General features: G+C 43.9%; 1 protein-coding gene across 4 annotated transcripts; it reads left to right on the top strand.

The window, feature by feature from the left end:
- The first annotated feature begins 1041 nt into the window (after window positions 1-1041).
- Window positions 1042-22781, top strand: LOC144266598 (Golgi pH regulator). 4 transcript variants are annotated; one of them, XM_077820041.1, is made up of 15 exons: window positions 1054-1177; window positions 1550-1716; window positions 4781-4840; window positions 5830-5933; window positions 7116-7222; window positions 9335-9436; window positions 13514-13634; window positions 13942-14022; window positions 15581-15690; window positions 16556-16644; window positions 17376-17468; window positions 17845-17940; window positions 20534-20623; window positions 21932-21997; window positions 22104-22781. In XM_077820041.1, exons 3-15 carry the CDS (start codon window positions 4814-4816, stop codon window positions 22308-22310), a joined length of 1293 nt encoding a protein of 430 aa, XP_077676167.1. In that variant the 5' UTR covers window positions 1054-1177; window positions 1550-1716; window positions 4781-4813; the 3' UTR covers window positions 22311-22781. The 4 variants fall into 4 exon arrangements, with proteins under 4 accessions (XP_077676159.1, XP_077676167.1, XP_077676182.1 ...); XM_077820056.1 differs by having other exon boundaries at window positions 1077-1177; window positions 1571-1716; XM_077820033.1 differs by lacking the exon at window positions 1550-1716 and having other exon boundaries at window positions 1042-1177.
- Window positions 22782-22982: the final 201 nt, after the last annotated feature.

Raw genomic sequence — 22982 nt, 5'->3', positions numbered from 1 at the left:
GTTCCTAATTAGCACTCTAATTACAACTATAAATTCCTAGCATTCAGGCCTCAACATTTAACTAGTTGTCAGCAATAACAGTCCTACTCTAATGGTCAGTAACTTAATTCTTCTGAAACGGAAAGACATGTTAGGAACAAAATATTTCCAGTAGTGCTCTGGATGGTTAACCTTTTGAACACTAAAATGTTTACTTTAAAAATAGTGAAATGTAAAGCTCTGAGGGTATAGAAAATGGAATGACAAAGCACAAGCCATGTAAATATGGGACATTTTACTGCTTTCCCTAACGGTTGCACAACTTTTATTTTGTGTGTGGACCACCGCTGATGGAGAATCATGAACCTTTCTATTCATAATAGCACTAGCCCCCTTCCCCTCCCATTCCCAATCACAGTAACATCCCTGTGGTAACTACAGCAATTACTCACACAGAGAAAGTGAAATTAGGAAACCGTTTAATGTATTTTCAGTTTATTTAATGCAGTTTAGCAGCTACAAATAAAGACAAACTGTGCCATATGGACCAGCCAGCTCCCGCCAGAGCACAGTTTGGGATCCCTGCTTTACATCTATGTGATGCGATGACCAAACACAGCATAAATGGTACTTAGGTGAGTTGCCAGGTTTATATAGTTTCTTAAATCTAGCAAGATTTTGTGAAAGGCTTTTTGATTTAAGAGCATAGTTTGCCTCAGAAACTGCTCAACAAGTCCTAGTGTAAAACTCTTCCACTAAGGGGGTGGTTGGCTTGCAATGTAGGTGCTTGTGAAAATGAGACAAATAACACGCACTAGATAAAACATTTGCTAGGATGCCTCAGCTCCAAGGCCCTGCCTCTCCAAGCCCGCCACGCCCCTACACTAAGAGCTCCCGTGCCCCGCCCCCTGTGCATTGGCCACGCCCCCAAGCGGACCTCCCAGGCACCGCCCTTTTTCTCATGGCCCCGCCCCTCTAATCGAACTCCCGCACCCCGTTCGCTGCGGAGCTCGCTCCGCGCCCTCGCGCAGGCGCCGAGGTCGGGGGGGGTGGAGCCAGGCCGGGAGCGCGGCGCGGGGCGCGCGCGCAGCCTGAGGGGCGGAGCGGCCTGTGGCGGGTCCGGGTAGCGCCCCCTCCCCCCGCTGCCGCCATCGCCATGAGCTTCCTGGTCGACTCCGGCATCATGGTCACCTCCCAGGTACCGCCCGGGCACGGACCCCCCCGCGGGGCAGGCGGGGGCCGCAGCAGCGGGCGGGGCGGGGCCGGGCGCCACCCCCGCCCAGACCCGGCCCCGGCTGCCCCGAGGGCTGTTTGACTGGCACGCCGAGCCCCCCCCCCCATCGCTGGGCCCCGCCCCAGCCTGGCGGTAAAGGGGCGGCGCTGCAGCCCCCACCCCAGCTTCGTGTGACGCGCCTCGTACCCCCCTCCCAGCGCTCACCCAAGGGGGGATGGTCCCGGGGCCCCCAGCGCTGCCCCCTCAGCACTGACTAAGGCGGGGACATTGAACTGGGCCCCCCCAGAGGTCTGTAATATCTGTGTAAAGAAAGTGAAACGGGCGGGGGGCCCCCAGATTTCCCACCTTCTTCCCCAGATCCTGCCCTGTCATTGAGCACTCGCTGCGTTGTGGCCCAGAAGCCTGCAGAATCTTCCCTGATGCCTCGAGTTGACTCTTCCTGCCTCACTGCAGTCCCCAGGATTATGGGGTGAAGGGGCTCCCCATTAATCCAGTGGCCCAGTGTGAGTGCACTTTCATTGCTAGCTTAGACTACGGCTCCCTCCTCTTTTGCTCGTGCTTCTCAACCTGTTCAGTGTCATGACTCTCTCTGCTTCAGCAGGAAAAAACAATCAGGACTCCCCTCCCCATGTAACCAAGAGAAGATGGTTGTAACCCTCTCTGGACCTATTGGTGGCTCCTGTTGAGAACCTGCTTCTGTGATGTAAAGTCCACATCAGAATAAAACTATATACAAATCTCAAAATCAATCAGGATCTTTTAATTACTGAAACAGTATTCAGCTAAGTAAAATCTCAGGATTGTGCTTCCAAGCAACATGGGTGAGAAATTGAATTCCTATAACCCAACATAATTTGCACAAATCATAATTTGCCAAGTGTGGGAGCCCATGGCGAAAGTTCAGCCTGCTGTCCTTTGAACTGTCTTACTTGGGTCTATCATTGTCCAGAGTGCTAGTTACTCATGGCCTCTCCCTCCTGCTTAGAGCTGAGGAATTTGCTACAGTTTTCCTTTCCAAGTTTGAAAGATTTTAGTCTGTTTCTAGAAAGTATTTTTCAACTGCTGTTGGAGCTCAGACACATCGTTCTCCCTAGATCCACCTGCAACTCAGGACCATCTCCAACTCTTTCATTTCCTCCAGTTTCCATCAGTCATCTTTCATTTAGTCTCTATTTTAGACATAGCTATCTCACTTAGAGCCTTATTAACCTCTGGTGTCTCGTGCCATCCTGTCCTTATTATTCCAGTTCAAATGGATCATTGCCCTGTTATAGCCAAAACAGTGTTATATGCGGGGGTGGACGGGACATAACCCACTTACTTGAACCTACCTCACTTGCTAGTTACTCTTCCTATCTCCTTTCTCTTTTTTCTCTCTCATCCAGGTTCTTAAAAAATAGTGTCATTTCCTCTCTGACTGCTTTCAGTCTGGTTTTTGACCATTTCATAGTGCTGAGGCTGTCTTCTGCTTAGTAATAACTTGTGCATTGTCTCTAATGACACATCCTTTTCTTCTTATCCTGCTTGATTTCAGTGTGTCTTTTGGACCTGTTGATCACTTTGTTCTCCTTAAGCAAGTCTCCTTTTTTAGTCATTTTCTGATTTGATTTCTTACCTTCTTAAATTGCTTCTCTTTTATTTCTGGGGGAGGCTTTGCATCATCTTCAGAAACATCAAGGTGCGTACTTAAGTTAGCCTATGTAATTGTGCCAATTTATTACTATTCTTCTCTTCTGACCCCTTTATTATTGGCACAATCACTTGTGGTGTCCTCAGTTAGACACTAACCTCTTCAGATTGTGTCTTCCTGAGTGTTTGTACAGTGCTAGGAACAAAGAAGCCCTAATCTTGATATTATTAGGTAAAAATTGATCTGTGTACTTGATCAGCGTCTTGTCCGTCTTCTCTGCTCCATTTGTAGCCACTCCTTGCCAGCGTCAGCCTTGGAATCACTTTATGTAAGTAACACCTACAATACTTCCTTAACTCATTCCTTAAACCTTCTGCTTGATGGTAATAAGTCTTACCTTTTTCTTACCCTTTTGCTATCAGTCACTTCAAAGACTGAAGTCCTTCTTGTCCCAATTTCTCTGACTGCTCTCAATCACCCTCCTTAATTCATACTTTAATTCTGGTTTCAAGCAAAAATGTTTGGTCTTCCTTGACTCATACTTTCCAGATCTTCCTTGTCTGTAAATTTATTTCTTCTATTTCAGGAGCATAGCCAGAATTCGTCCTCATGTTGCTCATTTACTGCTTGTTACTATTAACTTCTTTGTTCCTCCTTAATCCCAGGTCTCTGCATGTCAGGGGTCCATAATGCTATCAAATTTTTAATGTGCTCTTGGGATAGGGGTACTCAATAGGTGGACTGTGGGTCAAATCTGGACTTCCAGACACTTTTGAAAGGACCCCAAAATCTTTTTATTTACTTATTATCATTATTGCTGTTATTTTTTTATTTTCTTCTCTGGCGTCTGTCCGACCTCGACTATACCTTGACCCAGAAATTTGGACCTTGACAAAAAATAGACTACCCCCGCTCTAGGAAGTGACACTGTATCACTGCCATGTGTTCTGCCTTTCTGATCCTATCTCTGACATAAAAAATATCCCTTTAAAATAAATTTTAAAAAAGAATCCTCCATGTTCCTTCTGTTCATCTTCTCTTAACTTTTATCCACCTGTTTTTTAGACCAATGCCTTTGTGCCATCTGGGAGACAGGTGTGGCTAGAGCAGGGCATTGGCAGTCAGGGCTCCAGAGTTCTGTTCTGTTTGTTCTGCAGCTGACTTGTTCACTTTTGACCAAGTCATCTAACCTCTGTGTGCCTCAGTTTATCCATTCCGAAAATAGATATGGTATTTATTCTACCTCCCGAAAGGGTGTTGTGAGGCTTAGCTAACGTAAGTTAGTAAAGTGTTTTGCTTTGAGAATCTCTGATGACAAGCACTATATAAGGAAAAGCATTATTGAGCTTGATCTGTCTTCTCCCTGTAACTTTTTACAGATGAGGAGGCTCTTGCTTTCATGTATTCTGCCTTATTTGTAACTCCCTTCCTCTCCCTGTAAACTGCTTCTCATCTTAAACTTTTTTCTTTCACTTAAACCAGTCTTTCTAAAGCATTGTGAGATAGTGTGTTAAGGCTGCTATGTAAAAATAGAATGCATTCTAGGTCTTCATTAGTCTAGTGAAAGAGATGATTTCTGTAATGTCTGCTTATACCTAGAAGAGGCATGCATTGTAGAAGCCTAGATGCTTGTTTTGCCTCTATTTCCCACTTCCTCTGCCTGCTTTCATTGTAAAGTTGTGCATTACTGGGTCTGCAGTAAGGCAGTGGTACTCTGTGTCTCTGTTACATTTCATCTCACTTTAATGTCTCCCTCTCCCCATGCTAACAGCCATTTTGGACCTCCCTGGTTATTGGATATTTGGAAACTGTGTGAAGAGCAGGTGCTGTAGTCCTTTCTCTGCATTGCCTGATGTGGTGTTGTCCTGAAGCTTGGGACTTCACATTTTGCATGTTTTTTCCTAACCAATACCTTTGGATTGGCCTCTCTTTTACAGGTGCTCTTCTTTGGATTTGGGTGGCTGTTTTTCATGCGCAAGCTATTCAAGGACTATGAGGTGAGGAAGGGCTATTTCATTCAAACTGTGACTCTTTACATCTTACGGTGAAGCTGTAACATTGGAATCTAGTCCATTTAATAAAATCAGTAAAAAACAGTTTGGGGTACTTCCCCTTCCTTTGAGTTACTCCTCTCAGCTGTATTTTTGTGGTTTTACAGTTACATTTTCCTGTTTTTAAAAAAGAATGTTTTTCCTCCCCTGTTGCTATTTGAAAAACCCACCTAGACAACAGGGGAAATGGACAATACTGAGGAAACCATGAAAGTTATCATACACAGTACTGTTAAATATAAACAAATTGAAAATGTAGAAAATATATATTTAGATATATTCCTCATCACTTTTGGTTATACTCACCGTGTGTGTTCCTCATAACAGTCGTAGGTACAAAATTTTCACACAAACATTATTTTTAAGTTGATAGTGTCCCTTGAATTTAAATTTTGGAAAGCTGTTAAAAGACAGCGTGATTGGATTGTTAGGAAGAAGCTGATGGGGAATAAAATTGTGACAGTGTAGCAAAATAGGAGGGATATGAGAGAGAGTATTGTGTAGGTTAGGAACGGCCAAAGTGCAGGGCAAATGTAGTCCCATAGAGTATTACAATACGAACCATGGGTACTCATGTCTAGCATTCAGAGTTTGGGCCAGCTGAGACTACAGGACCCAGCAAGTGATCCACCATCTTGATTCATGTGGCCTGACTGCATTGTATGCTGGAGCATGTAGTCTTTCTACGTACAGCACCTGTCTTAAGTACAAAGGCAGCTACAATCAGCTCAATGTTGTACAAACTGGATGTAGTCCTCTGTCTCCTTGCAAACTGCTAGCTTATCCCCCCTGTTTTGGCAAGGTCCGGGCACCTCAAGTGTCGACCTTGTTGTGTGCTGAGGCACCTCATGGTTTATTTCCCCTGTCTGATATGTACTTGACCAGTACCCAGTGAGGATGGAAGTGACTCCTGTCTTGTGTTTGCTCCATCACAGGTGCGACAGTATGTGGTGCAGGTGGTCTTCTCTGTGACCTTTGCCTTCTCCTGCACCATGTTTGAACTCATCATCTTTGAGATCCTGGGGGTGCTAAATAGCAGGTAAGTATGGGGGCTGCAAGATCAGGGCCTGGCCTTTGTTTTATTCTCTAGCTGCTCTGGTACTATTTCTGAGTTAATTGTCCCCATATCAAGGAAAAGCTGAAGGCAACATTATGAATAGCTCTATGAGGTCATCTGAACAACAGGGTCATTCATATGATTGAGCATGAGGCTGGAAGCCAGGTGCTGCTGAGTTCCCATCCAGTCTCTGCTACCAGCTTGCTCTGAGTCCTTTGGGCAAGTCACTTATCTTCCTGCCTCAGTTTCTCCATCTATAAAATGAGCATTCTGTTTACACTATTTCCCTCAGGGTTGTTGTGAGGATTAATTCAGATAATGTGTGTGAAGTGCTCTGTAATTATAAAGAGCTACAGAGAGTATTTGCTCAGTGCTTGATTGAGATGAAAACAGCAAATAAGATACTATGTTAATTGAACAGTAAGAATGATAAAACAGTAACTGTAAATCTTGAACCGTGAAATCAGGATTGCTCGACTAATCTAAAATGACTGAAGACATGGAGTGAGGGCTTCCATATAAAAAGAGAGTTCAAAGTATTAGGCCTACTTCAGAAAGGAATAGAAAAAGAGGATATTGAACAGAGGGATATAGAGGCTGCCAGCTGGGTGTTCTGACTTACTTTTTCCCATGATACAAGAATAAGAGTGCACTCAAGGAAATTAAAAGGCAACACATTTAAAACAGATAAAAGGAAATGTATTATTTTTCTGTGGAATTTGCCATTGCAGTGTCAGTGATGAAAATATCTTTGCATGAGTACCACTATAAATAAGAACATATTAAATTATACTAGCTAGGAAAAATTGACAGGGACTCTCATTCTCCTGCATTGGGGCATAAATTGATCCTTAGCTGGAATTAGGAAGAAATTTTGCCTTATTGCTCAATTAGGTGCATTATGGAGTTGCACTGGCCACTGTGGACACAGGATGCTTGATTAGATGGCCCTTTGTTTTGTTCTGGTATGCTCATTGCTTTTTTATGCACACTTGTGAGCTCTAGAGTAAGATCCAGTATGGGGTGTCCCAGTGTGGTGCTTTTAGGTCAGTGTTATCTAGCTGTGCAACTTAGTCTGAAGCGAAGTGGTGAGATGTTTTCAGCTTTAAGAGGAATCCTTTGCGTTATGATCAGGTCCTAACCAATCTTCTGATTCCTTTTCAGCTCTCGGTATTTTCATTGGAAACTGAACCTGTGTGTGATTTTGCTCGTCCTAGTCTTCATGGTGCCTTTTTACATTGGCTACTTCATTGTGAGCAATATTCGACTATGTGAGTATGCAGATTTACAGTAGTGAGATTGTTAGGTTTGAGAATTATGCCTCACAGTGGGGGACAGGCCTCTTTCTCTTTGAAAGATGTCTCATTTTTCTCCCTACTCTGGCAGTTCTTACTGGGTAACTCCTCTTTACCTGTCTCTGAAAGTTTTCGGGGCTTCCAGTGTGACAGACTGTTCACTCTGGAAGTAATTAAATCAACCCTTGGCCCTTAATACTCTAAACAAGGGGGCTCATTAAAAATACCGGTATTCAGTAAATTGTCTCACTACATAAGAGTTGATTATTATTTATTTCTTCTTGCCCAAATTCAGCAACTGCTATTTCGGTTCTTCCTTTCAGCCATGTTTCTGCCTCTTCACCTTTCTTTCTATTTCTTTACTTCTTTTAGCTTTGTTTCCCTCCCGCCTTCCTCCCCCACTCCCCTTTCATTTGTTTGATTTTCAGTCTTTGTTTATATTGAAGCTGATCGGTAAATGTAAAGCACCAAATTCTAGTCACAATACCTCTCTGGGCTCAGAGCCCTCACTAAGCAGGTTGGGAGACATTCTGCATGATACCTACAGATGATGTTTTTCTTCATGTTTTCTTCCCTTTCCTGGTTCTTGGAGGTGATTGGTGCCTGTTGGTAACATTATTGGAATTTGTTGCTTTACCATTTGCAGGTCATTTGGTCCTTAGAGCCCTTGTGTTGACTGTCTTGTTTTGGGGGGAAGTCAAATGATACACAGAAGCCTAGTAAATTAGTCCTCGCTCTTCTCCCCAACCTTCCTAAGATAAGGAATCAGGCTCCTCATTGGCTGACATACCTATCTGCTGCTGCTGCTTACTCTCCTGTGTGCTAGTCCTTCCCCAGCCTTAGCTGCTGATGTTCTCCATCTTTCTGTTGTTACAGCTTGAGAGTGGAGGGTGGGTGCACTGACTGGGATGAAGAAGAGGTTCCTGGCAGAGGACACATGGGATGGGTGTTGACTTTAGTGCTTCCATTAACTCTTTCTTGCTATGTGTTCTTGCTACTTAACCTCCAGTGTCTTCCATTTCTTCTGCAGGTATTTTAAAACTCAGAACTTTGATCTGCTCATTAATCCTTGTATTCCTTGTAATATCTTCCAGAAGCATTGTTAGTTCTGGCAATGTTTTGGGTTCCCCAGCTGCATTCTTCATTGATGGATTTAAACATTCCCTCCCATTGGCCTTTAATCACAAGATTACTTAATTCCTTTTGGAAAATTTGTTTGTTTAAAAGTATTATTTTTAATTAACAAGAATTTCTGCTGGTCAGAGCTCAGGAAAGGCTTATAGTTACAAATCATAAAGCCTGGGTCACATATGAGCACATACCGACCCTGTCAGCCATAACACTTTTTAGCCCAATCTTCTGTGTGCATTCACAAGTAGGGCTAGGTTCCCCTCACTCTCTCCCCTATACAGAAGAAGGGCAAGATGCAGTCCACAGACTCTTCCAAGTGCAGGAACTGTTCCCTTACAGCAGTTGTTCTCAGCCCATGGCTGCTTGCAGTCCAATCAGCACACAGCTGTAGCCTATTTGACATCCTTAGGGCCATACAGGTAGTTAATATATTGTGTGGCTGTAGCCTACATAACACACAGAGAGCTGCATATGTAGCCCACAGTGGTAAATAGGTTGAGAACTACTGCCTTACAGTGCTAATGGGGGTAGGAAGTACTAACAGAAAGTGGGGTCAGGGCTCTGCTCTATCCCTGCCCAAGCTAGAACAGCTGATCATGCATATTGCATCTCCTTAAGAGATGTGGCAGCATGTGTCCTCCCAGTGTGTGCGAGCTCCAGGATTGTTTATACCTCCTTGAGGAGCAGGCTGTCCCAGAGCTCCCAAAAAGAGGAAGCATTGCATTACTCCTTGCTCTTGACTGTGCCTGTCAGGTGATTGAGCCGTTTGGAGTTGGCCAGTTTCATAAGAGTTACGGTAATAGATACTGTCAGCACAGTAGCAGTGCCAGATTGCTCCTGTTTTAATCATCTCTGTGCAACACAATCTTGAGACCACTGTAGTGATGCTGCAGCCTTGCATGAAGCCTAGACACAGGAACTTCCTAATAATGCCTGTTTTCTCTCCCCTTTTCTCAGTGCATAGACAAAGGCTGCTCTTTGCCTGTGTTGTTTGGTTGACGTTCATGTATTTCTTCTGGAAACTGGGAGACCCATTTCCTATCCTCAGCCCAAAACATGGTGAGTTTTCATATGTATGTTTCTTTCTCCTCCTCTGCAGAGACAGTGCTTCAGCATTACACTGTGTGCTCTTGGCAACTCTGTGAACTGAAGTACATTCCATAGCTGGTTGCTTACTCCTGAAAATAAGCTCTGAAAGTCAGGAAACCCCCATGAACCTTTAATGTCACCACAACACAGGTCCAAACAACTGGACTACCTAATTCATTTGTATTGTTTTCCCTCCAGAAAACAGCAGAAATCTAGCAGGTCAGGAAGTCCTGGGTGAATCTGGAATCCAGAGGAACTTAACATTGCTTGCATTTTGGGGGGCAGAGTCCCCAAAATGTAAGACCTAAATGTTCACCACCAACATTCTTCCTTTTCTTGCGGGTGCTAAAGCAAGTCCATGGAAGAAAAGAACTTAGAAGAATCAGCACCCATTATTGAATAGTCAGTACTGAATTCTCGAGACCGGATTTTTGTTACCATGTTGTTCTCCAGCTCCTGTTGAAATGAATGAGAATTCTGTGCACAGAGGTGGCGGCAGAATCAGGCCTTAAATGCTTAATGGATGAATTCTCCCTCACTTGCTGATCCCCAGCATTGAAAGGACCCAAGAAGAAAGGAGAAATTAACAGGCTGGCCTGACCCTATAATAGCTGAAAGATTTCACCTGTGATTCGAAAACATTTTTTCTCTCGGAGAAAGAATGCCTGATTACTTCACATCCCACTGAAATCCACCCTCCTCTGGGATTGAATACAGCAGCTCTTCAGTAGTGTAGAGCAACATTGCACAGCAGTTTAGGGAATTGGAGGAAAGTAGTGTGTATCCATTTAAAGCTGCAGGAGGAGCTTGGTTTGGCAGAATGTGACCACCCAACTGGAATTTGGCCAGGGCATGGGAGCTAACCCTCTTAATCTATGTGTGAAAGTGCCATGGAATCTTTGACCACTGGAAATTTCAAGAATCTCTCTTTTTTTTTTTTTTTTTTTTTTTACATCTACTCTTAAAGACAGCACTTACAGTCACACGGTGCCCCGTAGCACCATATGCAGGCATTGGCATAGAAAGACTATAAGAGAAGAGTGCCCTCTGTTGCATCACCAGCATGATTAGTATATACTTTAATTAGTTTTCCACTAAAACTTTTGTTGCCCCTCATTCTGACTTTATAAAATGAACACTTGGTATGTCTCCTCTCTGATCACAAGAGGAAGAATGCTGGGAAAAGCTTGGGATATCTTGCTTTAAGTTTTGAACATGTCATTTTTAAAGGCATCTGTATTTTACCTGCTCCAATATAATAGCACATGGGGCAAAAGGCCAATGTATTGTTGCTTTGTAACTGGTGTAAATCTGCATGTGGCTGCACATGACTCTGTGGTCTCAATCCCCTTTTGTTAATGCCCTTTGCTATTGTTTTCATCATTTATTTCCCTTCCCTGAAGCATGAAATGTGGCCTGGCTCTCAGCCACTTCAGCTTTGCAATCATATAAGCTCCAAATGTGCAGTGTGTGGCTGCTGCTTTGTATCTCATTCCCCAAAGGTGAGTGGTGTTTACTAGTCCATGGTACCAGATTTATATGAAAACCTGGTGTGTGGTTGTGGCTGGTAATAAAAGGTTGGGAAGGACAAATGAAACTCAGTCCAAATTTTGGAACTTAGCGTTTTAACCACCTTGGTTGCAATGCAGTGCCTTAGTCTGTGTTTTATTGCAATGTTTTTAGTGTGAATTTAGCTCTAATTCAAAATGCCAGAGTGACAGTGTCACAGTTCATGGCAGTTACACCTGTATTCCCCCTCCATGGTCCCTTGAGGGCACCGGCTACAGGCGCCTCAACAGTCACCTCTCTTGGTGACCCATGTCTCTCTCCTGACCAGGGTTTTCCAGGCTGCACTGTTCCTTGCCTACACTGAGTTCCCCTGCAAGTCAGACTGCCTAACCAGGCCAGAGTCTGCTCTTTGCTCTCTCTTCAAATGCTATGAAAAATGTAATTGCCAGCAGTTGTAAGTTACCACGCAGCACTTTCTAAGCACTCATGTGTATTTTTAAGGTAAACACATAACAGAGAAAATATATAAAAACAATAAAAGCTCCTGTACATGTTAAAAACTTACCAGCGCTCACCCATGAGTCTTATGGGGCCTCAGTAGGCCAAAGACCTTCCTACCCCTGCCAAGAAGATTGGTGTCCCCCTTAGACAGCAGGTCCTGTCCATTTGCTGGGTCAGAAGGAAGGCCCTGAGTCAGTTTAAATTCAGGCTATTTATCCAAATGTCCTTTTTTTATCTGTTGGTCTCTGGAGAATCCAGTCTGAAACAGGTAGCCCTGCCTCATGGAGTAGAACACAATCATACTTAAACCATTCATGTAAACCAGTGGACCCAAAAGGTACTTCTTGGGGTTGTAATATCTCCCCCATGAAGATGTTACATACAGTCTGATTCACAATAATACATAAATGTAATGCCATAAGTCTTTCAGGGATATTGCAGGAAATTGCTATGTCTGTTACAGATAGCACCTCTGATAGTCTCTGTATCCACAAGATGGATATAGCGCAGCCAGAAGCAGCATAAGCTTCTCTACTCTAATGCCATGCCCTGCAAGCATGTGTCAGATCTGATGTGGAGGGATCACTTCTACAAGTGAGGGGCCAGTTTTGATCTCTGTAGTCTCGTCAGTTCTTGGTCTCTTGGCTGAAAATGATACTTGTCCTTTATCATAGAATCTCAGGGTTGGAAGGGACCTCAGGAGGTCATCTAGTCCAACCCCCTGCTCAAAGCAGGACCAATCCCCAACTTTTGCCCCAGATCCCTAAATGGCCCCCTCAAGGATTGAACTCACAACCCTGGGTTTAGCAGGCCAATGCTCAAACCACTGAGCTATCCCTCCCCTTGGTACCATACAGTGCTAGTTGTAGGAGTGGGCTTTGTGACATGGACAGATAAGTGCAGGGTCCTGCACTTAGGATGGAAGAATCCAATGCACTGCTACAGACTAGGGACCGAATGGCTAGGCAGCAGTTCTGCGGAAAAGGACCTAGGGGTGACAGTGGACGAGAAGCTGGATATGAGTCAGCAGTGTGCCCTTGTTGCCAAGAAGGCCAATGGCGTTTTGGGATGTATAAGTAGGGGCATAGCGAGCAGATCGAGGGACGTGATCGTTCCTCTCTATTTGACATTGGTGAGGCCTCATCTGGAGTACTGTGTCCAGTTTTGGGCCCCACACTACAAGAAGGATGTGGATAAATTGGAGAGAGTCCAGCGAAGGGCAACAAAAATGATTAAGGGTCTAGAACACATGACTTATGAGGAGAGGCTGAGGGAGCTGGGATTTTTAGCCTGCAGAAGAGAAGAATGAGGGGGGATTTGATAGCTGCTTTCAACTACCTGAAAGGGGGTTCCAAAGAGGATGTCTCTAGACTGTTCTCAATGGTAGCAGATGACAGAACGAGGAGTAATGGTCTCAAGTTGCAGTGGGGGAGGTTTAGATTGGATATTAGGAAAAACTTTTTCACTAAGAGGGTGGTGAAACACTGGAATGCGTTACCTAGGGAGGTGGTAGAATCTCCTTCCTTAGAGGTTTTTAAGGTCAGGCTTGACAAAGCCCTGGCTGGGATGATTTAACTGGGAATTGGTCCTGCTTCGAGCAGGGGGTTGGACTAGATGACCTTCAGGGGTCCCTTCCAACCCTGATATTCTATGATTCTAAGATGTCTGCCAGAAAGTGAATTAAGACCACCAAGCAGCCATCATATGACAAAAATTGGTCACTTCTAGGCTAGTGATTTAGAGCGGAAGGGTAATGTGCAGCCCATTCCCAGTCTCCTACAGACTCTGTTTAGCCTTGGTTTCCTGTCCCGTTTTTAAACCTGAGAGTTTCACATGCTTCCCTAGGAGAGCATTCTCTTCCTCCTCTCTCCACCCCTTGCCTGCATACACTTTGAATTACCTCTGGCACCTGGACTCTGAAGGCAATTAGTTTGGCTAAGTAATTGAATGAGTACTATATTCTTTTAGGAGGACACCAAAGTGTAAAGTAATACGGTTAAAAACAACCCCTTACTTACATTGTCTTCTCTTTTTCAGGAATCCTGTCCATAGAGCAGCTCATCAGCCGAGTAGGTGTGATTGGGGTGACACTCATGGCTCTGCTTTCTGGATTTGGTGCTGTCAACTGTCCGTACACATACATGTCCTACTTTCTCAGGTAACCACAGCCTCTTGGAATTTTATTCTGTACACTCCTTGAGATTTTGCCTTCTTCCTGTGTGTGCACTCTCTCGGATTCCCCTAGGACACTGCCCAGGTTTGGTCCTGGCCTTTCCTTTCCCATCCTCCCAAGCCTGCTGATTCTAGCTGTCCCGTCTATACTGCAAGACCCCTTCCATCACTGATGTGTGCTGTCCTCACAAAGCTCTTCAATTTCAATTTGTTTGTCCCACATGCTTGTCCTTGTTCACATTCTCCTTGGAGTGGAGTACCAAGGCTAATAGGCTATTGTGTGTATGTTTCAGGAATGTGACAGATGCAGATATTCTAGCCCTGGAGCGCCGTCTCCTCCAAACCATAGACATGATTATCAGCAAGAAGAAAAGGTGAGGAGAACAGAGCAGAATTAAGATACTTCAATGCTGTTGGGATTAGCAGATTGCAGGGATATGGTGTCTTTGGAATAGCCAAAATCTTGGCTGTCAGGAGTGGAAAGTAGTTGCATAACTGTATCAGATAAGATTCCTTGCTCTGGTGAAACAAGTGGCCTGAAGGGGTTAGAATGGTGTATGTTATTGTAGCAGTCATTTCATGCCCTGAAACAAAATCTGTTCTGTTCCATTACAGGCCTAGACCCTGAACTTCTTGAGGTCACTTCCAGCTGCACATTTTTAGGATAAGGAGGAATTAAATAGTTAGAGATTCTTTGTTATTGGAGAAGTTTTCCTCTGTTCTGTGCTGGGTGTCACAAGGGTCAATATTTTGAGTTGGGAGAGAGGGGTGCTTTAGTTTAAAATAATTATCAATGACCTTGAAGAGGGCTTGATGCCAAATGTGGCTCTACTGGCTGCAGATACAAAAAAGGGGACAAGTAAACAGAGTGGAATCATAGATTGCATTGACAATGCTATGAAAAGGTTTCAGCTTAGGGTTGGATAAGTGGCTCATACGTTTCAGTGCAGTGAAATGTTGAAGTAATGAGGCTGGGAGCCAGTGATTATAGAGATTGAGTTGTAGTGTAAATGGGAGCATGAGGGACAATATACAGCAGCTGCTTTTGTATTTGAACCAGTTCTTGAAGTCTTGTACAGATGGTCCAAAGCATCAAACAGTCCCACCCTTAATGGCTTTACATGATTCTGTTTTATGAAAGCTTGTCACACAGCCCCTTAATAACTACCAAAGTGCAGCAGTTCTCAAACTTCAATGCACTGCGAACCCCTTCTGACAACAAAAATGACTACATGACCCCGGGACTGAAGCCTGAGCCTGCCCGAGCCCCACCGCCCCAGGCAAGGGGGGCAAAGCCAAAACCCAAACCCTGTCACCCAGGGCTTAAGCCCTTGAGTTTTTGCCCCAGGCAGTGGAGCTTGAGCTTTGGCTTCGGCCCTCCGTTGTGGGGTTCAGGCCTCTGCCCTGGGTCCCAGCAAGTCTAATGCCAGCCCTGGTGACCCCATTACAATGGGGTCCCGACCCAGTTTGGATGGGGTACAAACCCACAGTTTGAGAACCGTTGCCATAGAGTTTTGCTGGATTCAGTCCAGTCCTCACAGCTCTGGGGAGAAGGCAGTTGTACAATGACAGAGGTACTCCAAAGGAGAGAGGCATTTGGTGGGTTGTGTGGTCACTGAAAGGCCCTCTGACATTGAAGACTGTGGAGTCACATGATCTGGAAGAGGACATAGGAGGCTGACAAGTCACATGACTGAGACACTATTTGAATCTTTATTTTTAATTGGTGTGAATTACTGTATTACTGAAACCTCAACAGCATGGCAGCTTGTTTGATTAGGACTGGGTTCCATTCCTGAGCTGAGTGAGATGTTCTGGAGCAGGACTGGTGATTGGGTGAATGATAGGGGTGTGTCTCTGCACTGGATAAGTTTCACAATGTCTGCTGCACAAGGCATCGTTTTCTGACAACTGAATCTTTTCTCTTTTCAGAATGGCAATGGCCCATAGGACCATGTTCCAAAGGGGGGAAGTGCACAACAAACCCACTGGCTTCTGGGGAATGATAAAAAGTGTTACCACATCGGCCCCTGGCAGTGAAAGTATCCTTCCTCTCCTGTCCGTGGGGCTTCAGGCTAGCTCCCTGCTGAGTAGAAATGGGATTTAATTAGGAAAAAGGACAGGGAGGCCAGTGTTGTTAAGCATTTATATATCACACAGCTCTTCCCAAAGCATAGAGTCAGAAACACTTTATGCCTCAAAGAGCTTACACTATAGCACAACAAAATATTGGACATCTGATCAGGTAAGGGTTGGTGTAGGGAGAGTGTTGATGAGAACAAGATAGAAAGGAATCCCATGAGAAGGGGTGCGGTGAGGCTTAGGAAACTGCGGGAGTTACAGAAAGACAATAGCTTTTGCTAAGCATTCAGATTCAAATCCCCCAAAATGCTTCAGGGGAGGGGCAGGGAACCTTACTTAGAGCCATTTGGGTAGGATTCTGGGCCAACAGGAAGGAGCAGAAGGGTATGCATGGTGAGGAAAATTCTCCACATGCTTTGATAACCAGTCTGTAACTCCCAGCAGAAGTCCTGTAGATGGTGATGGAATGCAAGTAACACAAGGAAGTTCTAGTGGAGATTAAGGTATGCGGATGTTATCAAAACAAAGCAGCTAGTTTTTGGGAGAGACTTGGTTCTATTTGGTAGTGTGGATTCCTCTGCTTGTGATACAGAGATCAGTTATGCGACCCTGTTGAAGGGACTATGCTGCCCAGCATTGTTACAGTGGAGTGCTCTGAAGATGTATCTATCATGTATCTATCATATGAGGGTTTTTGGTGCAGTTTAAACTGAGATTGTGTCTGTGCAGGGAGTCCAGGAATGGAGGAACCTCAGGGTATGTTTGTTTCCAGCTGATGTTAGCAACTTCTGCAGAATTCTACCCTTGATTCTTCTGGTTTGCCAGATCTGTCCCTTATCCAGCAGGAAGTGGATGCGTTGGAAGAGCTGAGTCGGCAGCTTTTCCTAGAAACTGCTGACCTGCATGCAACCAAGGTACAGAGCAAAGAGCTAGATTGATAGTCTGGGAGAGGATGAGCAAAATAAGCAGAGTAATTTTAAAGTCATTCAGCTGACAACGACAAAAACAGTAGCTGGTTTCTCAGCTTTGGCACAATATTGGAAGAGTCTGTTTCTCAAATCTGGGGGTCAGATGGCAAGCCGTTTTCCCCAGTTCAAATATGCAATGGAACATGTACTATGTCTCAGAAAAGGCCAACAATCCCATACTGTGTTGGGATAGGAGAAAGAGTAACCAAGGGGCCTGTGCTCAGTTCCCCTGCTAATAAGGCCCTGACCTAGTCTTTTCTTCTGCAGATTGGCCTCACAATGTACTGAAGTGATGAGTTCTTACGTTGTATAAAAATTAATACACGCCAGTGCTAAAATGTCAAGAGGTGGCATGGCTTAATGGAAGCCAGGACTGGAAGTTTGGAGATCTGGATTCTCCTTCCAGGTCTTTATTAGCTGTGACACCTTGGCACGTCACTGGTCAGTGCCTCAGTTTCCCCATTCATAAGAGGAGCTACTGTTACAGCTCTATCTCACATGGGATTTGAGGTTCATTCATTAATGTAAGTGTTTGTAAACACTTGAATGGCGAGAGCTGTAGAAGGTCAAAGTAGTCATTGCTGTTTTTTTCCTGGTAATTGTTTAAAACTTATAAATTTGAATTTTATGTGAACCTGAAAATGTTAAATGTATGAGTGGTTTTTGTTCCCTTTCAGGAGAGAATAGAATACTCGAGAACTTTCCAGGGGAAATATTTTAATTTCCTGGGTTACTTTTTCTCCATCTATTGTGTCTGGAAAATCTTCATGGTACGTAAATGTTGTATATTGTTGTCCATAAACATCTTGCATGGAGGGTTACACCTTGCTTGGATTGTGTTTGACACATATGGGTAATGAGACTTTACACACACATTCTTGCCTGCACCTTAAGAATATTCTTCCAGTTTCCTTTCATATGTCCTGCTCCTGGAAATTTAGTTTTTTGATTGAAATTAGCATCCATTTAGGATAACTGTTCCTTACTGCATTGTGTGTTTTCATACGTTTTGTATACTCTCAGTTAACTCTATGGGATTGTTCTGCAATGAAATACAGAGCAAAGGACATGTATGAGTCTCACAGATACAGTTGTGCTGTGTATACCACATTCCCTTGAACTGATGCACTTGTGTGTCTCCTGCAGGCAACCATCAACATCGTATTTGATCGAGTTGGGAAGACTGATCCAGTCACAAGAGGAATTGAGATCACTGTAAATTATCTGGGAATCCAGTTTGATGTGAGTACCATTTAAAACCCCCACTCACATCAGTAATTGCTGTTTTATCTATTACTAACTGAACTGGTGTCATGGGAGCAGCTGGTGGGCATTAATAGGACTCCAAGAAGGGGCTTAGATTTCTCCACTAATCTCTAAGATGGGAAATATGGTGTGAACATTGCTCTTAATACACTAGTATCCAAACTTAATGGTCACTCCTCTCATCATAAAGTTATGACTCGCCTGTGCAAGTATCTTTTATGACACCGAGTCCACAACTATCCCCATGCTAGAGATGGATATAATGCAGCATTAGCCTCTAGGTATCGCCTTTAGAGAGCACATGATTTTAACCATTTTTCTAGTGAAGTTAATGCTGGAGGATGTCCACTATCCACACAACAGACCTATTGCATTTTAGTAGCTCACCATGCTGCACATCCTGACCTGGAGGGAGGAAAGGGTCCTTTGAGCTTTTATGTCCTGGCCACGTGACGTGCAAGCATTCCATTCACCCCCATCTTAATGGAGTTATTTCCATAGGTGGTTGTTTATAACTCTCAGGCAGAGATTCATGGTTAGAGCAGAGAACTCTCAGCTGGATTTTTGTTTGTGGCTTTGCCATTGATTTGTGTCCTTGGAGAAGTCACTTAACCATTAGGAGCCTCAGTTTTCCCATCTGTAAAATTAGAGCAATACCTGTCTTAGGGGATGTTGAGCACTTCAATGGAAGGCACTATGGAAGTGGCTGTCCCCCGACGTGTCAATATGTGGAGGGGCGCAGTGGACAATGTGTGTACACGTACACTGCATGAATTTACAGTTCATGTGAATAGATCTCTGAGGACTTAAATTAGTATTTGTTAGTAAGAATGGACAACATACTCAGCTGTGAATAAGAGATTAATAGTCTCTGACCTGCAGAACTTAGTCTGTGTTAGTGTATTCATGGACAGACAATATTTACAATTGCATTCTATGTGGATCGTAATAAGTGTGTGCTTTTACAATTTGTATACTAGTTGGTTTGTGGCACATGATTACATGTAACACATGAAATGACTCCACCTTCCCGTGTGCTCCATTTGAATTAGGGCTTGTGTTTTTATTTCTGCTTATTTCAGCTTTCTCTTTTTTCTTGTAAAGTGTTACACTTTTCTGATGCGATATAAATAATTACACACGCAAAAGTACATTAAAAGGACGTGATTAAGGTTGTGACGTCAAGCACTCAAAAGTTAGGAAATGCCAGCATTAAGGTTACCAGTGAAACCTTAATTCAGCTTCCTTGTGTGTATGCATTCTGGTACAGTCTGTAGTTACACGATCACTAGGGGCCTACCAAATTCATGGTCTATTTTTGTCAACTTCACGGTCATGGGATTTTAAATATGGTAAATTTCATTATTTCAGATATTTAAATCTGAAATTTCATGGTGTTATAACTGTAGGGATCCTGACCCAAAAAGGGGTTGTGGGGGGTGAGTTGCAAGGTTATTGTGGTGGGGGAATCACTGTATTGCCACCCTTACTTCTGTGCGGCTACTGGCAGCAGTCCTGCTTTCAGAGCTGGCTGGCTGGAGAGTGGTGGCTGCTGGCCAGGAGCCCAGCTCTGAAGGCAGAGCCACTGCCAGCAGCAGCAGCACAGAAGTAGGGATGGCATGATTGGGCACTGCCTTCAGAGCTAGGTGCCTGGCTAGCAGCTGCTGCTCTCCAGCCACCCAGCTCTGAAGGCAGCACAGAAGCAAGGGTGGCAATACCCAATCCTCCTACAATAACCTTCCGCCCCTCTTTAACTCCTGTTTGGGTCAGGACCCCCAGTTTGAGAAACACTGGTGAAATCTGCATAGTATAGCGCAAAAGTACACAAAAGACCAGATTTCATGGTCCGTGACACATTTTTCATGGCCATGAATTTGATAGGACCCTAATGATCACATACTATTTTTTAACATGGTCAAAACAATGTACTTTTTCATAGCTTGGAAATGGCTGAATTGTTTGACCGAAACTTTTTGGAATTTTGAGGCAGACACCTTCCATGGAAAATTTCAGCCCAAATAATTAAAATGTGACCACGTTATAACCAATTGAAAAGAGAGTCTTATAAGAAATGTGTTGGGCAACCTTAATAATAAATGGGGCTACCAGCCCTTCCTATAATAATAATTTCCTCTGCTTGTTGTAGCCATATACCAGCTATCCAGAAGAGGGCAGTGGTTCACATGTTTATTGTGAACAGATGGAAACACAGATGGACCTTGCCTAGTATATTACATGTATCTACAAGGCAGTTACCTTTATATACCAAATAGATGTGTGTTCTTTTGTATTTACTTCTGTAAATATTCACTTCTGGACCCCCAGTTCCTTCCATGAAGTCCACATAGGCTAGATCTGTGCATTTCCCATGTGTGTAGAGTAAGCACTTGCACATGAAAGTACCCATCTGTGTGTCCTTGCAGGAGAATATATACCTGTTTGTAAATTTCTCTGTAGTGAGTATCTGCACAGTATGAGAATTCAGTGATCCCGTTAAGTGCACATCCACACACATTTTTTATATGCCTGGCTCCAGGGATTTAACAATTTCCTGTTTTTGTTGGTGCAGGTAAAATTCTGGTCTCAGCACATTTCCTTTATCCTCGTTGGAATAATCATCGTCACCTCCATCAGAGGCTTATTGATCACACTCACAAAGGTATGCCTGGCCAGGGCCCTTTTATGTGATAGCAGTCCAGGAGAGCTTGCATGTATTTCTAAATTAGTCAAGAGAGCACTGTGTAAACAAGAGGTTTTCAACCTTTTTTCATTTGTGGACCCCTACAAATTTTTGAATGGTGGTGCGGACGCCTTTGGAAATCTTAGACATAGTCTGCGGACCCCAGGTTGAAAACCTCTGGTGTAAACCTTCAGTACAAATGTAGGACCTGTGGTCTCAATTCAGTTAGTGAACAAATAGGGGTGAGGAGGGCTGGGATAGAAGTCCTTGCAGGGAATGGGATGGAGAAAAATTTATGCTGAATTAGAGAAGGGGAGGATAACTTTTTCTGTCTTATTTGGGGAATGGTCCTAATAAGAATTCTTTCAGCAATTTCAGTCACTAAATGTAATGCACAATCTATAAGTGCCTCCAGTCCAAGCAGAGGAATGGTGTTAATGTTAAGGCTCTAAATAGTGTAAATGTTTTAAAACTCTTAGTATAATCTGTGAGACTGTCCTTGCACTAGACTTCCTCTCTCAAAACAGAATCTCCCTGTTGCTACCAACAGTAGTCATGCTAGTGTAAATTGGCTGCCATCAATTTAATCAGCAGGCTTTCTAGCTGCTCAGAACAGATCTAATGGTTAAATCCCTGGTTGCTGCCTGTGGGTGATTTATATTAGCCCTTCCACTGTTTTTACGATCAGTGGTAGTAAGATTGGGAAATTTTAAGAGAGGAAGTGTAGTGTAGACAAAGCTTAACAGTGATGTGGAAGCCTGGATTTGTTAGTATTTGGTATTGAATGGTGATTAAGAGGACTTGGGTTACTTCATTTAAACTGCTGGCTATTTCTGGGGAGCAGGTAGGGGATTAATGCTTTAGTACAACCACGAGGGAAAACTGTGGCAACACACAACAGGGTGACCCATTGATGCTGGCCTGTAAACTGGGCTTAGTCGTACCTAGGCTAGAATGTATTTTGGGTTGTTGTTTGTTTTGTTTTTTAAAACTGGATTCTCCACAGAGGCGGGCCATGCAGTGTTAGTAGCTGGTTTAGTGGGACACACGTTAAAACACTCGTAGCTCTACTGGGGACAAGGCTCAGGTCTGTACCTTTGAAAAGTGGGGTGTACATATACATCTAGGAAGCACGTCTTTTTCTTTCAGTGCTGGTTTCTAGGACTAAAGGGAAATGATTGGAGCATGTATTCCTTCCATGTTCCTGTAGAAGGGAGCACAAACTTGCCTGTGGGTGAAAATAGGATGAGAGTCCTATTTTCAGTACTTTTTTTTTCCTCTTTACAGTTCTTCTATGCCATCTCCAGCAGCAAGTCCTCCAATGTTATTGTTCTGCTGTTGGCACAGATTATGGTGAGTATCCAGACCAGCTAGTGAGCTTTTATCAAATTGTCACATCTCAGCAAAGTAGCCACCTGTGAAGCAGTTAACTGATGTGCTTCTTGTATCTTATCTCCAGGGGATGTACTTCGTCTCTTCCGTTCTCCTAATCCGGATGAGTATGCCCCCAGAGTATCGCACTATTATTACAGAAGTCTTGGGGGAGCTGCAGTTCAATTTCTATCACCGTTGGTTCGATGTGATATTCCTGGTTAGCGCACTCTCCAGCATCCTTTTCCTCTACTTGGCACATAAACAGGCCCCAGAGAAGCACATGGCGCTCTGAATCCATTCCAGTTCTGCCCACTGTTCTGTAATCCCTCCTGGTGGACTACTGCAACTCTTTAGGGGTGACAGGATTTGAAGAGAGGGAGGGCAGCTCTTTCTGTGCTTTGATGATGTAACTGGCCCTTCTGACTTCCACAGTAGCACTTAGAAGCTACATGGTTCATCCTGTGAAGAGGGTACCATGAGCTGAACAAACAGCAGAGGCAGGATAAAAGTGGAGGACAGCTGAGAGCCGTGGAATAGGAAACTCCATGGGACAGAGGTGTCTTAACGGTATTGAAAAATCTGCCAGGGATGGTCTGAGGAGAGATCTCTTAAAATCACGGGTAGAAGAATTCTGCATAGAGGGCACCGAGGAAACGTAATTTCAGTTTAAAAACAAATCAGTCTTAGTCCAGAGTTGGAGGGTGTTGATTCTGGATCTGAATGTCTGAGTCTGTGAAATTAAATCAGCTTTCATAATACCTCACCACTAGCATCTTAATTGTTTGTGTCAGTCCCAGGGACTTTAATGGAGATGAGCAAGTGTGTGAATGTGTCACTGTTTGGCAGAGGGGGAAGTGGATTGAGATTCAAGGGAGATGTGTATGATTAGTATCTAGCTTCCTTAGAAACTGGAATTCTGTCCTGTGTTACCATTTAGGGCCTAATGAATCAGAATCCATGCCTT

The sequence above is a fragment of the Eretmochelys imbricata genome, chromosome 1 (genome assembly GCF_965152235.1).
Source record: "Eretmochelys imbricata isolate rEreImb1 chromosome 1, rEreImb1.hap1, whole genome shotgun sequence".
In the NCBI taxonomy this organism is placed as follows: domain Eukaryota; kingdom Metazoa; phylum Chordata; order Testudines; family Cheloniidae; genus Eretmochelys; species Eretmochelys imbricata.
This window is presented reverse-complemented; position numbering and strand designations above follow the sequence as displayed.